Source organism: Centroberyx gerrardi, chromosome 12 (genome assembly GCF_048128805.1).
Source record: "Centroberyx gerrardi isolate f3 chromosome 12, fCenGer3.hap1.cur.20231027, whole genome shotgun sequence".
Classification (NCBI taxonomy): domain Eukaryota; kingdom Metazoa; phylum Chordata; class Actinopteri; order Beryciformes; family Berycidae; genus Centroberyx; species Centroberyx gerrardi.
In genome coordinates, this window is record NC_136008.1 from 11,543,459 (window position 1) to 11,558,554 (window position 15,096).

The window sequence follows — 15,096 nt, forward strand, 5'->3', positions numbered from 1 at the left end:
CAGTGCTTGACAAATTATGCAGATAAACTATACAAGACTCAGGAGACTCAGATGAATAGATTGCATTGGAACAATGCCTTGCTGAAGACAATTGTCTATAATAAGAGCTTTATTTATTTAATTCCTTCCCTCCCTAGATCCATTCTGAAAATTAACAATACATTGACAAGAAAAAAAGAAAACAGATGGATATAAGAAATCCTAACATTACATAATTATGGGGAAAAGTTACATCATTTTCTTGAAGTTGTCTGTGGCTTCTTTCACTTTTTCAAGTTCGATCTGGCTCTGGCGTAGCTGTAGAGAAAAGAAAAGGATAATTATTTATCCTGTCACTTATGCATTCATAAGTCGTAACACTTGAAGAAAACCTGCAACTCAATTTCCTCCTACCTTCTCAGCATCCAGCTCCTGCACTTTCACTGGCACCTTCTCCTTGTAGTCGCTCTTTGCCATCTTCTCTGTGAGTTTCTCCATCTGTTTCTCCAAGTCTCCTTTCTTCGTCATCAGCTTAGCCACCTCTTTCTCCACGTCAATGAGACCCTGGAGAAATAAAAGGTGAAATGAGAAAATGGCAGACAAGGAGGATGGACAGTTGGTAACTTATATTAAATCTTGCAATTTCAGGTCAGTAAAATAGGACAAGCGGGAGGAAGCAACATAAAATAAAACTCGAGGAGTCAAGCAGACCTGGGTCAAATAGCATTTGAAAATACTTCCTAGTGCTTTGAGTACCAGATGGGCGGGGTTTACTGCATCTAGACTGTTCAGATAGTGTCAGGTAAGTTGTCAATCATAGAAAGGTATACCAAACTGCCTTTTAAATACTTAACTTTGATTGTCTGAACTCTCTAGCGCTCATTTTATGGTTGTATATGGCAAACTCCACCCATCCGGGACCCAAGTAAGCTAAAACAAACCATAACAAGTATATCCAAATATTATTACGCCCAGGTCTGGAGTAGAGAGACGGGAGGATCCACAGAGAACGGGGCAGATTGCCGGTCCTCACCTTGAGCATGAGGTTGACAGTACATCTGTCTGAGGCGATGGCCACAGCGCAGCCTTCTGGGACAGGCTGGTTGGCTGTCAGAGGGATGATGGCCTGAGAGTAAGACAAGGTCTGGATCTGCAGACTGTACTTGTCCACCAGGGACACAGTCTCAGAGTCTATACACTGGAGGTAGCCTGGGAGAGAAAGGGGCATGTCGAAGGTTAGGTGTCATAATGACAAGGTACATATACCTGTGGTTGTCATACTGAGGTGAAGGCTTGTTAGCGTAACCACAGTGGTGTTTCAGTCAGATCTGTATTAATGTATATTTAAGTGTGATGCCTTTAGTGAGATCATGTACAGCTGGTCTTTAATGTAGAGTTAAAGGTTCGTGCTTTTCTTTTTGACTAACTTTCATGGATTAGTTTGAGTGTGTCATCTTACAGTCAGCACGGGTCTTGGTCAGGTTGTAGTCGGCCCTGAGTGAACGGATTGTCTTGACCACAGTCATTACAAACTCCATCTGCCGGTCCACCTCCTCGCTGTGCCAGCAGAACTGCAACACAAAGATGGAACGACAGCATCACCAAAAGATGAACTGCAGCAGCTATGATATCTAAAACAAGTGATGCTCTCTCAATTTCTGAAACAGCTCCACTTTGGAAAAAACAAAATTGCAGCAGGTGGTAGTGCTTCAATTCCAACAATCTGTTCAATCGTTTGCGTTTTTTTTTTCAATCATTGAGTTTTTACCACACTCTTTTTCTCTTTCCTTCTCTCACCTCATCGGTTTCGGGGTAGGGTGTTACAGAGATGCTGGGGGGATTGTCCTGGGGTCGTCGTCGTGGTAACCTCTGGAAGAGTTCCTCGCCGACGAAAGGCATTATGGGAGCCAGAAGGCGCAGCCCGACCTCCAGACAGGTGTAAAGAGTCTGTCTGCACACCAGGGCCTGTCTCTGGCTGGCGCCGTCTTCCTCTGCTTTGCTGAACACTGGTTTCACACTCTCCTGGAGAGGGAGGAGATGAGAAAAATGTGTAAAATGTGTTATGGTAACAAGTCGATACCAAGACACTACAGTGCAGTTTTCCCCTCTGCAAAAAACATGAGCTCTTCACATGCAGTAATCGATTCAAGATGAACGCACACATGCCGATCACACACTTTCTTACCAAGTAGACATCACAGAGCTCGTAGAGCCAGAAGTTGTAGATGGCGGTGGTGATGGTGGGGAAGTCGTAGGCCTGGAAGCCAGCGCCGCAGAGACCCACCGCCGCACTCAGCCTGGACAGAATCCACCTGTCTGTCACGCTCTCCTCTCCACACAACTGGGAGGATTGAAGAGGAGAACGAGGAGGTGTTGAAGAGTGAAGAAACGTACAGGTTCAGTAAAAATACTGTTTTGGAGGGCAGTGGCCTAAAGGTCAGATAGGTAATGTGTCTGAAACAGTTGAAGTAATCTGGGCAGAAGGCTGACATGCCCTTCAGAATGGCATTTTAACCCGCACCAGAAAAGACTGGTGGTACTGGGTAGCTCTCAGGTGTGAATGTGTCCAACTATATGAATACAAAGCAGGGCAATTCTGAAAGACAGCATATGTGCAAAGCAAACCACCTCCAGATAAATAAAAAGGTAAAAAAAAAAAAATAGAAGCTTGCTCGGTCAAAGTATGGTGGGGATGTCACTGGATGAATATAAATATGGCGCAGTCTTTGTTTATGCTCCCTTCTCTTCTCCCTCCATCTTTTACCCTGGTCTCACCTGGGCTTTCTCTGATGGTACAAAGTTGTCTCCCAGTGTCTTCATGGCAAACTTCACAGCGTTCCACAGTTTGTTGCAGAAGTGACGGTAACCCAGGATGCGGTTGACATCCAGGTTGATATCCCTGCCTGAGAGACACAGACAGGAATAATCACTATATTTCTGTGTTAAGGAATATATTAAATATTTCTAAACTATTTAATACACTGAGTTGCTATTTGTAGCCTTGTTATAGCATTCTAATGCTCATTTTCCAGTACGGCTGGACAGTATTTTGACATTTTCTGAAGTCAAGGTTAAGATGCAAGTATTTTCCAAGGCTGTTGGCCGGCCAGTAAGAAAGAAAGAGAAAAAGGTAAATGAGTTTTACCTTGGCTAGAGTAGGCACACAGGGCGAAGCGGAGAGCGTCTGTGCCGCACTCTGGGATGCCACTGGGGTAGTCGGACTTCTGGCCCTGCTTGGCCTTCTCCACCTCTAATGGATCCAAGTTACTATCCTTCAATTGGGCATGAAGACCCTAGAGGGGAGGGAGCAAGGGAGGGAGCAAGGGAGGGGGGGGGGGGGGGGAAGGAGGAGGAGGGATGGTCGCCAATGAAAGGTAAAGAGATGTTATGTTTGTTCAACAACAACTTATTTTTAGAATGATAAATCCCTTTCAACTGTTTTTTTTAATGTTTTAATTGGATAGGCTGGACAAGGCAATGTTACAGGGGAAGTGCGGCTTAATACAAGTCCTTCAGTGCCCTCTAGAGGGCAAGGCTGCCTCGTCTGACTGAGCAGCTCCCTCCCAACTGGCGAGGAGATTGATGGGCTCAATAAAAGCTTGTCGGAAGGAGAAAAAGGTGCTTAATAAAGCTTACATAAAACTATGGGCCTCGGGGGAGCAATGTGCATGTGGTGACCGTGTAAAAGACAACCCAAAGGGGAGAAAGGGAAAGAGTGTGTGTGTGTGTGTGTGTGTGTGTGTGTGTGTGTGTGTGTGAGTGTACAGTATTTCTGTCTATCTGGGTGTGCATCTAAGTGTGTCTATACGTTACCTCTAGGGAGATGCCTGTGATAACATCCAGAGGGTCAATAACGTTGCCCAGAGATTTGCTCATCTTCCTTCCGTGAGCATCCCTCACCACTGCATGTAGATACACCTGTAAAAAACAAACAAAAAAACAACATTATTACTTATCCATGTCCAGCTAAGAATACTAATATCATATTCTATTGCATTATATTGCCCTGTTGGCAGTCCGCATCGGCCTCACCTCTTTGAAGGGCAGCTTGCCGGTCAGTTTGAGGCCCATCATCACCATGCGAGCAACCCAGAAGAACAGGATGTCATGGCCCGTCTCCAGCAGGGTGCCGGGGTAGAACACATTCAGGTCTTGGGTCTAAAGAGGGAACACAAACACCAACATTTATGACAGAAATTCATAAACGCCGTGAGGAAACCAAAGAAAAAAAAATCAGCCAAAAGGTCATGTATTATTCATTAAAAGGTGACATTGGTCTAAACCTTTTTAATGTAAAAATGAGAAATTTAATGTGTGCTTAGAAAAATTTAGTTTAATTTTTAAGACATTTTGGGCACATACCCATTATGTATGTTTTTAACCCTTCTGTTTATTTGTTTTTATGTGGTATCTTTTCTATGAGGCATGTCAAAGACAATTTTCTGATAGACAATAAAGCTTTCTGGATCTGAATCTGAGACACTGATCAACAAACTTAAAAATATTCAGTATTCCCTTGCCTATGGCTATGCCATCATGATGGGGCAGCAGGTGGTTTCACAGCTCAAAGTAGCATCAGACCACATCAGAGCAAGTCAAAATGAAGGCGCCCTGTATGTATAAAGCCGGATGTTCTCACTTAATGTCTTACCTCATTAGGCCATCCGAAGATGGAGAAGGGGAAAATACCAGAGGAGAACCAAGTGTCCAGAACATCCTCATCTGAAACACAGGAAAAAAACATTATCTAAACTTTGTGAATATAGATTTTATTTATGTGAATATTGATAGTGGCATGGTAGTACTGTCATTGCTTAATGAATAAAGTACTAGATCTTACCCTGTCTGAGGGCGATTTTGTCAGCAGACACATTGAAGCGTTTGGCTGCCTTCTCCCTGGCCTCCTCCTCCGTCCTCCCACTCACCCAGTAATGACCATCCATGTCCTAGAGGAAAGAGAGAGAAAGTTTGAGCAAAAAACAAAAAAAAAAAAAAAGAGGAGAGGAGACTGAGAACTGCATAATGGGTACGCAAAGAGTGTTTATCTGTGCGTACCTCTCCCGGTTTCGCAGAGGGGTCGTTGACAGTGACGAAGTAAGCAGGGATTCTGTGACCCCACCACAGCTGACGAGAGATGCACCAGTCCCTGAGAGGGAGCGGAAGACAGATGGATAGATTTTGAAGTCAGACCTACATAATTAAATGTGTAGAATAATCTACTCTGAGTTTAATTTCCATAGTTTATAATCATAGAATATTGGCATATCATCCATACTGAAACATTAAATTTAAAATGCTCACTGTATTTGGAAAGATATTGTTATGAGGTCAAATGTGCAATGATTTTGTCCCCAAAACCATAGAAACCAATAATTATGATAACAGTAATTGGTATTATCATTTCAGTCATAATTGTTCAGCCCTATTTTGAAGTATACAGGAATAAGCGTAAAACTGAGAAGAAATAGATTAAAAAACGAGGAGAGATAATCACCTGATGTTGTCCATCCAGTTGAACCAGGTCTTGAGGTGGTGGTCCGGGATGATTTTGAGCCGCCCCTCTCTGACGGCGTCGGCGGCCTGCTTGCCCATGTCTGCGCAGTTCACATACCACTGAGGCTTCAGCAGGGGCTCCACGATGTCCTTGGAGCGACTGATGGGGAACACACACACAGGGGCTTAAATGAGGATCTTATAGAGAAGATTTCACACACAAATATCTTATCCTCCACTCACCTGCAGACTGGTACCACCATAGGATTGTCTTTGACCTCTTTGAACTGGCCTCTGTCCTTTAGAGCCTGAAGCACTGCCTTCCTGGCCTCAAATCGCTTCATACCCTGTGGGACGGAAGGAATAGTGAAGAATAAAAAACAAAAAGAAAAATCACTTTACCAGACTTATTACCAAGAAGCCTGACTTTTAGTGTCAAGGCAGAAATGCACACTCTGCAGGGGGATAGACGATAATGAGACAATATACCAGGAAGGGAGGAGGAACGTTAATGAGCAGGCCATTCTCATCCAGGATGTTGATGAAGGCCAGATTATGTCTCTCTCCGACGTCGTAGTCATTATGGTCATGGGCTGGGGTGATCTTGACAGCACCTGAACAAGAGATAGTGGAGAGAGACAGGAGAGATACGGATGAGGAAGAGAGAACAGCAGTAATGAGGGAAGTGGCCTGGCTTAACGACTTGTTATGATTACTCGTTCTCAGCACACAGGTCCAACTGCAGGCCCACGGGCAGCTACTCTGTTCCTGTAACCATCCCTACCTGTTCCAAAACTCATGTCCACAAAGTCATCGAAGACAATGGGCATCTTGCGGTCACAGAAGGGGTGCAGCACCGTTTTCCCCCTCAGGTGCTGATACCGGGTGTCATCAGGGTGGACAGCTACAGCAGAGTCTCCCAGCATGGTCTCGATACGAGTTGTGGCCACGATCACCTCCTCATCTGAGGGGCAGAGAGAGATAGTACAATTAGGGCTGGGCAATATGGTTGAAATCAACATCACCATAATCATAATCAAGCTTTTTTAATATCGATATATATAGCACAATATGGCTCATGTATGCAAAATAATGTTAATTAATCATATTAATGTTCACCCCATTGAACCGAAAGGTAATGGCAGGTGTGATTTTTCAAATAATATTCCTACCATACCTCATTTTGTCAGTTTTTAAATACAATTTAGCTTATAATCATCAATTTAGACAGCAGAATTGTGTCACGATATCCCAAAATCACCATATCATCACTATATGATTCCACTGAAAGACGATAAACGATAATATTGAATTATCGCCCAGCCCTAAGTACAATGTAAAGAAACCTCAGACTCAAGTGCTCCAAAGGCATCTTCGCTCCTCCTTGTCCTCTTTGTGTTCACCCACCTGATCCATCTATTTTGTAGGCGAAAGACACCAACACTCCAAACTCTACTTTCTCCTTGTAGCCAGGCACTGGCAATAGAGTCCTGCCAGTCAGCTCCTTCTTATCCACCTGCAAACCAACCAGCAGACTTAGTCAAGACAGCTCAGCATGGCCAGCACTGGCAAAGTAGCGTTGGTTATACGATACCATTATAGTCCTAAAGCAGGGTTTTCGGAGGGCTATGCATGTACACACACACTTACCTCTATGTCAGAGATGGCCGAGTTGAGGGTGCAGGACCAGTTGACCAGCCTCTTGCTCCTGTAGATCACTCCCTCCTCATGCATACGGATAAAGGCCTCTTGAACTGCATAGGAAAGTTTCTGGATAGAGAAAAACATATAGCCATGAGAACAAGGAATATATCTTCAGACTTAGTAGTAGAGTTCAGAGACTTCAGATCCTCACAGTGTCCATAGTGAAGCAGGCTCTGTCCCAGTCCAGAGAGGAGCCCAGCTTCTTCAGCTGGTGGTAGATACGGTCTCCCTTCCTGAAAAACGAAAACAGCCAAGTTATGATTGCGTCTTTCTTCCAAGTATTTCTCAAACTACAGACTTTCCACATCTCCTCCACTCACTCGTTCTTCCACTTCCACACTTCCTGGATGAAGTTTTCCCTGCCCAGGTCGTGGCGGCTCATGCCCCTCTCCCTCATCAGCTTTTTTTCCACCACCACCTGGGTGGCGATGCCGGCGTGATCACAGCCAGGGTTCCACAGGGTGGTCTCGCCTCGCATCCTGTGCCTGGATGGACAGAGGAGAGCACACTGATTCCACCACACCACTTCCACACCTCAAGTGGCGAGACTTCAATGGGATGGGACTGAAATCCTACGCAAACAAAGTCTCACTGAAAATATGAATATGGCTTTCAGGTTTCTACAATCAGTTAAATTTTAAGTTACCATCTGGTCAGACAATCCTGAATGGCGTTGGTGAGTGCGTGACCCAGGTGAAGAGATCCAGTCACATTAGGTGGAGGGATACACATCATGAAGACGCCACGAGGGTTCGGCTCACTGATACTCTTCCTCTGCACAAAGTAGGGGAGAGAGACACACATTAATATCTACTGCTGACTGCACTTAACAACTGAATATATGGCATTTTCTGTTGTGCTGATACAGTGGGAGTGGAACGACTGCCTCACCCCATACTCAGGCTTGAAGAATCCCTGCTTTTCCCACCATGAATACCAGGCCGCCTCCACATACTGGGGACTGTAGGAATCAGGAAGCGGGCTGACAACATCTGACACCAGGAGAGGGAGATAAGGGGTTAACACATACACTCCTAATCTTAAACTTGTAATGATAAAGCATTCATCTGATTAAGCACCTTTTTTCTCCCCGGGTGGGGTAGGGACGTCGTATGTGATCACTCCCAACTCCTTCTTCTCAGGTTTGGCCTTTTTCTGAAAGAAAAAACAGAACACACCCGTTTGGCCAGTCCATCAACAGGAAGGAAACAAGACTGTAACCTACAGCCTAAAAAGCTGTATTGTTGATATCTGTAGTATACATTTATGTTTTTTGAAGTTGCACTGAAATTCTGGTTAACGTTAAACTAGTTTCTTTACCTCTGTCGGTGCCTGCTTCTTTTTCTTCTCCTCCATTTCCTTCTTCTGTTGGAATTTTTCCATCTTTTCTCTCTTCTTAGCCTCCTTCTTCAGCTGAGCTTCTGTCTTCGGTGGGCCTGAATAAGGAAGGATTTCTAAAATCATGATACTGCACACACTCGGTATTTACACACAAAGGCAATACTCATAAACTGTGACATCCATAAAAGGGAGAGCCTGACCGTTGGCTGTGGCACTGGCATCGTCAGCAGCAGGACTGGCATTGGCAGCATTGGCATTAGCAGCAGCATTCGTCCTCGGTGTGACAGGTACCATCTTCTCACACAGGCTGATCTTCCCCAAGACCTTGAGGAACTGTGGCTGATTGATGCAGGTCGTGAACCACCTGGTAACGTTGGTCAAGACCTTTCTGTCTGGTGGCTCCAATGCCTAACAAGAAAAAGAAAAAAATGTGAAAAAACAACGCTGACTGATTTACAGCGCAGTCAAAGGCTGACGGTCAGGTAAGGTGACTGAGATACTTCAGTTCTGAATTGCCCACAGTAACAAAACAGAAAAAAGATAATAATCAACTAGGTGGAGAAACAGGTATGACAACAAGGCATTGCAAAAGAAAGTGAACCTCACGTACATATCTGAATGGCAGAAGGACAGCAGTTGCTACAGCCATATCAGCCAGGGTGACGCTCTCTCCCACCAGGAATGTTCTGGGTTCCAGAGCCTGGTCTAGAACCTTTAGAACACGCAGCAGTTCTGCACGAGAACTCTGCTGGAGCTGGGAAAGAACAGCAAGTCGACTTAAAATTAAACCTAACAAGAGCAAGTGATGTGCATGTGGACGTGTGAGTCTGGGTTCCCCCCCCCCTCACCTTCTTATCCACTCCCATCATCCCCATCAGTGGGAAGACAACAGCACACGACACAGGAGTGAGCTCATTGTCTGCAAAGCTGAGCCACTGCCACACCTGGCTCTGCTGCTTGGCATCCACACCGGCCCCCTTCCCCTGAGAGGCCAGGTACCAGGCCACAGCACTGGTCCCGCTCAGCACAGAGTCACCCTCCCCGGAGCCCAGCACCAGGGTGGGTCTGGAGCGGGCGTTCAGGGACGCCGGGGGGTCCTCTGTGATGGTCCGGGGACGGGAGGAGGGACAAAACTCTGCAGCTAGAAGAGCTAGGAGGCTCCTGAAGTCATCGGGGTGAGGGGACACGTAGAGAGAGGCCATCTCTGGTGGGGAGAGACAGCTGATGTTTGTAATTTGTGTGTATAAATTGTGTGGATAAACTTGCTTTTACTTGTGTACATTAGTTGTTCTTAATATCCATGAATGCTTTGGCAGTACAAGTAACTTTTGTCATGCTAATAAAGCCATTCTGAATCTGATAACGGTACGTAGATGGGTGAGTGAGTGTGTATGCATGTCATATTAGTGAGACAGTGCCGCTGCCGACATCTAGAAAACAATATAGGACGTGCAAAAAATATATGGAGGGTAGCAAGCCATGTAAACAAACAACTTCAAATATATTTATGGCAGCGGTTAGTGTCCCATACTTGTCGCCATCGGACAAAGTGGAGGAGAGCCATGTTAACTGGCTAGCTAGCTGTCTCATCTTTTGCCAAGCTGATCTCTGGCACCTGTCAAAGTATTGCAAGCTGACGAAACTCATGCGAAACAGGCTAACTAGCTTAGCTAACCAGGAAGCCAAAACTTTGACGAGTTGCTATAACGTTAGCTAAATAACTGCATGATGCGCTCCGGCTCATTTTCACGCAATAATATTATTTTTTTTAAAGTATCTCTACGGATAGTCTTCGTGAAATACGGGACTTCTTATTGAAACGTTTTGTAAGAAGTAGTCCATACCTTTGAATGAAAGCGAAAGAGACGTCAGCTTATGTTAGCATACAAGGCAGACCCACATGAGTCCTCTCTGCCACTCTGCCGTCTGATGCAATGTGGGAAATGAGTTCCGGGTTTCAGGACCCGCTGATCCGCTGCTTCCGCCACACTGAGGAAGTCTATAAAGTGCCCTGTCTCATTCATCTTATTTATAATAAAAAATAAAATAATATTGTATATGTATATTATCATAATAATGATACTACTACAACTACTACTACTACTACTACTACTAATAATAATAATAATAATAATAATACATTTTACTATATTTATAGGCTACTTCTGATGTTGTAAATTAATGTTACACAGATACACTAACAAATGGTGTTGGTTTGTTGAGAGAAACATTTCCATATGAAAAACAAATCACAAAGGACGAAATGGTACAATAAGGCAGCATTCTCTTTTAATCAAACACACATAAACAAACATCTTTATCATACAAGAGTTGTCTTGAACAAACACTCCCAGAAGCCTTGTTACAGCAATAACAATAAAACTGAATTTAAGCACAGTGTTTCCAAATTACAGTTGAGTAACTTGTCTCACCTCTCAAAGATATTACTTTGGACAGTGTAGGTGTAGTAACACGTGTAGGACTTCTTATTTAGGGAAGAAATGTGTAATTCAATCAGCTTCAAAGAAAATGTGGTAATCCCTCCATAACAACAAAGGCATCATTTCAGTAGCATCTATCAAATTCAAATGTTTTCTTTCCTGTTTTTTCTCACTCCCATGTGCTGAAGACATTTACAAAAGAAAACTGGAGAAAACCCACAACAGTTTGTTATAGATGGCCATCATCTGGAGTCTGGATTCTCCTCCCATCAGTCTGACTCATGCCCAAAAGCCCCCCTTACTGCTCCAACGATCCCCTCAACAGTCCCCATTACTAAACCCCCTCCCATCCTAACCACATTCCCCACCCCATTCCCACTTCTCCACGCCAGCCTCCCCAGCCCTCCACCCACAGCTTTCGCCTGACCCCCCATCTCCGACATCACCGTCCCCACATAACCCTCGCTCTGCTCCCACAGCCGCCCTCCAAAGAACCTGGTCACCCACCAAGCGTTATCCACAGCGTCGCCGAATATCCCCACCGTGTCGCCGGCCAGGGTCCCCACGCCAGTGACCCCGGTGTGGCAGCTGGTCAGCAGGGCTTCCATCATGGAGGAGGTGCAGTAGTATATGTTGGAGCAGCAGGTGCCCCCCAGATCCAGCAGCATGTCGGCAGCCGAGCCCAGCCCGGACACCAGGTCAGAGGTCACGAGGTGGAGCAGGGAGAAGGTGTCTCCGGGAAGCGCACAGAGAACGCCAAGGTCCTCCTGAAGCACGTAGGTCACCTGAGTCAAGATGAGAGGAGGTGAGACAACGAGGTTTGATTATAACGAAACGACACACAGACCATAGGGAACGCAATGTAGTTCAAAAGAGTTCAAAATTGCTTTTAATATCTGACTCTATTTCTCCTTCCTGGCCCATGTTTCTATCTTTTCTGTCTCTTGTGCCTTGCTTTATTGACCTATCCCTTGTTTGTTTGTTTTTATAGTTGTTTTTAGTGTAGTTTTTTACTTGCTATATATTTGTACACTGTTTTTATTTATGCTCATACTATTTCATGTCTTTCGTGTCTTTGAGTATCTTGAAAAGCGCTATACAAATAAAATGTATTATCATCATTATTATTAGAGTTAAAACCTCTCTTGGCCACTTGTCATTCCAGTTTGCTGCTCCCAGTGACTGGAATGATTTGCAAATTTCATCTCTCTCTGCCTTCAAGGACTCTGTCACAGACATGTACAGGCATACATGCAGCTGTTGCTCAGCAAGATGACAACACTAACTTCTCTACAAGTGTTGTTGTATGTTTTTGCCACGTTTTAATAGATTTTAGTGATGTCCTTGTTGTTGTTGTTGTTGTTGTTGCATTACTGTTTTTATTGTTTTCTGAGAACTACTGTACTACTTCTTACCTTGTCTCCCTGTTATGTTATATTTATTGATTAATTATTATACCGATAATTAATACAATTATATTGCTACTACCATAATGTAATAATAATAATATATATGATTATTATTATTATTATTATTACATTGTATTCTTTTGCCTCTTGCCAGTCCATCATCATAGATATGAATTTGTTTGTCATTGAATTTCCTGGTTAAATAAAGCTTAAATATACTGTAAGTGCAAATGGTTCTTTGAGTTGCATCACCTGTCCAGGCAGCTCTGTGATGGTGGAGACCACGGGGCGGAGTGGAGCCGTGAGGAGGGAGTAGGTGGAGGAGATGATGTAGACCAGAGTGCTGCTGGAGTTTGTGTCCGCCTCCTCTGCAGCCAAAGTCTCATAGCCATCTGAAGACTGAGGAGACTCGGATCTGGCAGCCTCCGAGTGTGTCCCGTCACCCTGCGCTTCACCGCCGCTCTCCACTTCCTCTGCTGCAGTTTCTCGTGTGACGTCAGCAACTTGAACTTCCTCTGGCTGAGCATCATCAAGACTGGCCACCTGTTCTCCGGTGATCGGTGCCTCTCTGCTCTCCTCAGCATTCTCATCTGACTCTTGACCCGCAGTATCTGAATCCACCTGTTCCCCTCCTACGTCTTGACCAGTAGTATCTGAATCCAGTGTTTCTGTGTTTCCAGGGAGCGCCTCGCTGTGAAGACCCACAATGCCTCCCTCAGTCTCCCCATTTGCTCCTCCGCACCCCTCAGAGAACAGCTCCGCCACCCCAAGCATCTCCTCCAGCTCGTTCACACTAACTTCCCTCTCCCCTTCCCCTGTGTCCCTGACTAACCCCACACTGAACCCTCCCTCCCCCGCTGAGACAGAGCAGCACACTGCAGACCACAGCAACTTCCACTTGCATTCCTCATCTCCATCCCCTGCAGCCCCGGTCAGGATGTAGAGGTCACCCCCTAAAGCGCTGCACTGGGGAATGACGCTCGACCGGACCAGTGCTGTGACTGTGGAGTCCCAGTGTTGAAGAGGGGAGTCTGCAGGGGAGACCAGCTGAGATGCACTCCCACTTCCTCTGAGTAGAGCTGGCACTGGCACTTTAACGTCATCTTCTTCATTCCCTGTCTGGAGGAAGAAAATGGTCAAAACAGAACTGTTCAAGTATGAATGTAATACAAAAATCTATCAAAGTGTAGTTATTACCAACTGTATTCACTTATTTATTGCTTATGAATTAATAGCTATAAATACTAATTAATACATTTTACTTGCTTAATAAATTTCAGACAAGTTATTTGCTCATAACAAATGTTTCTATATTACACAATAATTCAGGATGATGTCAGCTTGTTTCACTAGCATCATGTAGTAAACAATCTTTGACATTAATGTAAGGAGGTCAAATCTTTAACAACCATTTCCAGCTGTCTCATAGTTTGTTCATTTCAAAAAGGCTTGTTTCACACACATTATCTCTTTGTTTTTATATTGTATCTTTTACATTGTCACATGATTTGCAGTCAATTACCAGAGTTGATTGTTTACAATGTTTACGCCGACTCTGAAACTGCATAAACACTATAACCCCAATCTATGAGGTCACTTCTGATGGCGCATCCCATCACGACTGCAGATAGCACCCATTTTTAACAACATGATAGATGTGTCCTTACCAGGAGCTCTTCTCCCTCCTCTCCCCCTCTCTCTGTCCATCCGTGGCTAAGACGGAAGGCAGAGTAGACAGCTGTGTCACAGGTCGGGCTGTAAAGAGTGGCAAACGCCTGTCCCCCGGGCAGACTGTGGCAGCGGGGCCGCAGCCGTGGCCCTGCAGAGGCTCCCCGAGGGGCCGTCTGTCTGTAGAAGCAGTGGCTGCAGAGGGAGAAGCCTGGCTCTGAGTCGTCCTCAGCTGGAAGAGACAGGCCCAGGCCCAGCACTGCCAGCAGCCAGCCAGCCACCGCAGCTGCATTGACAGCAGCAGGACACAGCATGGTGGTGGTGAGCTCAGCAACTCCCCCCTCTCTCTCTTTCTCTCACACACTCACACACACACACCCAGAGAGAGGGAGAGGCTTATAAATTATCCAGAGGTTTCCGTATTTAGATAGGAAAGATAATGGTGGCCCGGGTTGGCAAGCTCTGTGGAGGGCTTGTTGTTTTTCCTCACTCGCTTCCTGTTCTTGCTTCCAGCTTATCTCCAACCATGTCTGTCTTCTTTTAATGTCAACTGTGCTCTGAGAGAGTGAGTGTGCACAATCTCGCTTAGTCTTTCATTTCCCTCTGCCTGACAACCTCGCCCTCTCTGGCAGTTCCTCCCTTTCACTCTCCCTCTGGCTGCACCTCAACTTTACCCCTCCCTCCCCTTTCCCTCTCTCTCTCTATGGTTACACCTTTAACTCCCTTTGCTATTAGGTACACAAGCCCACACCCATTAAGAGCTGTCAATTACCTGTATGTCTGCATTCCCAAACAATGCTCTTTCTGTATGGGTGAGTCTCTTGATTGACAAGCTCAATGGTTCATTATTTGTGTTAAAGCACATTCCTTTTCTTTAAGTGCTGACTCCGTACAATATCAAGTCAAGTAGTTCCTTGGAAATACTTCATTCAATTAAAATCATGCGGCATTTCACAACAGTAACCCAGTGTAAGACGGTCTCCACTTATATGTAGGCAACTGATCTCTAAATGTAATGATGTGGTCAAAATATGAGTCTCCTAATGAAATCCTCATTAACG

The 15,096-nt window shown here is 45.0% G+C and overlaps 2 protein-coding genes across 3 annotated transcripts; both read right to left on the bottom strand.

Moving 5' to 3' along the window:
- Positions 1-56: 56 nt before the first annotated feature.
- vars1 (valyl-tRNA synthetase 1) lies at positions 57-10,383 on the bottom strand. 2 transcript variants are annotated; one of them, XM_078286991.1, is made up of 29 exons: positions 10,362-10,383; positions 9,366-9,721; positions 9,128-9,271; positions 8,718-8,925; positions 8,497-8,612; positions 8,256-8,331; positions 8,068-8,168; positions 7,823-7,950; positions 7,497-7,661; positions 7,328-7,409; positions 7,123-7,242; positions 6,880-6,988; positions 6,257-6,436; positions 5,962-6,086; positions 5,716-5,819; positions 5,474-5,632; positions 5,035-5,125; positions 4,820-4,925; positions 4,631-4,701; positions 4,012-4,137; positions 3,793-3,897; positions 3,125-3,272; positions 2,755-2,882; positions 2,165-2,320; positions 1,777-2,001; positions 1,439-1,550; positions 1,013-1,188; positions 394-543; positions 57-297 (listed from the first exon to the last, which is right to left on the bottom strand). In XM_078286991.1, exons 2-29 carry the CDS (start codon positions 9,717-9,719, stop codon positions 229-231), a joined length of 3,834 nt encoding a protein of 1,277 aa, XP_078143117.1. In that variant the 5' UTR covers positions 9,720-9,721; positions 10,362-10,383; the 3' UTR covers positions 57-228. The 2 variants fall into 2 exon arrangements, with proteins under 2 accessions (XP_078143117.1, XP_071764396.2); XM_071908295.2 differs by lacking the exon at positions 10,362-10,383.
- Positions 10,384-10,784: 401 nt separating this feature from the next.
- LOC139919557 (uncharacterized) lies at positions 10,785-14,629 on the bottom strand. The gene is made up of 3 exons (XM_071909337.2): positions 14,035-14,629; positions 12,620-13,486; positions 10,785-11,743 (listed from the first exon to the last, which is right to left on the bottom strand). The coding sequence occupies exons 1-3, from the start codon at positions 14,347-14,349 to the stop codon at positions 11,228-11,230; spliced, it is 1,698 nt and encodes a 565-aa protein (XP_071765438.2). The 5' UTR covers positions 14,350-14,629; the 3' UTR covers positions 10,785-11,227.
- Positions 14,630-15,096: the final 467 nt, after the last annotated feature.

Coding starts and splice junctions, on each gene's coding strand:
- vars1 (XM_078286991.1), bottom strand. CDS start 9,719: ATGGCCTCTCTCTACGTGTCCCCTCACCCCGATGACTTCAGGAGCCTC. Junction 9,272..9,365: donor TGATGGGAGTGGATAAGAAG/GTGAGGGGGGGG, acceptor GTTCTTTCCCAG/CTCCAGCAGAGTTCTCGTGC. Junction 3,273..3,792: donor TCACAGGCATCTCCCTAGAG/GTAACGTATAGA, acceptor CCTCCCCTCTAG/GGTCTTCATGCCCAATTGAA.
- LOC139919557 (XM_071909337.2), bottom strand. CDS start 14,349: ATGCTGTGTCCTGCTGCTGTCAATGCAGCTGCGGTGGCTGGCTGGCTG. Junction 13,487..14,034: donor AGGAGGGAGAAGAGCTCCTG/GTAAGGACACAT, acceptor TTCTTCCTCCAG/ACAGGGAATGAAGAAGATGA. Junction 11,744..12,619: donor TCACAGAGCTGCCTGGACAG/GTGATGCAACTC, acceptor ATCTTGACTCAG/GTGACCTACGTGCTTCAGGA.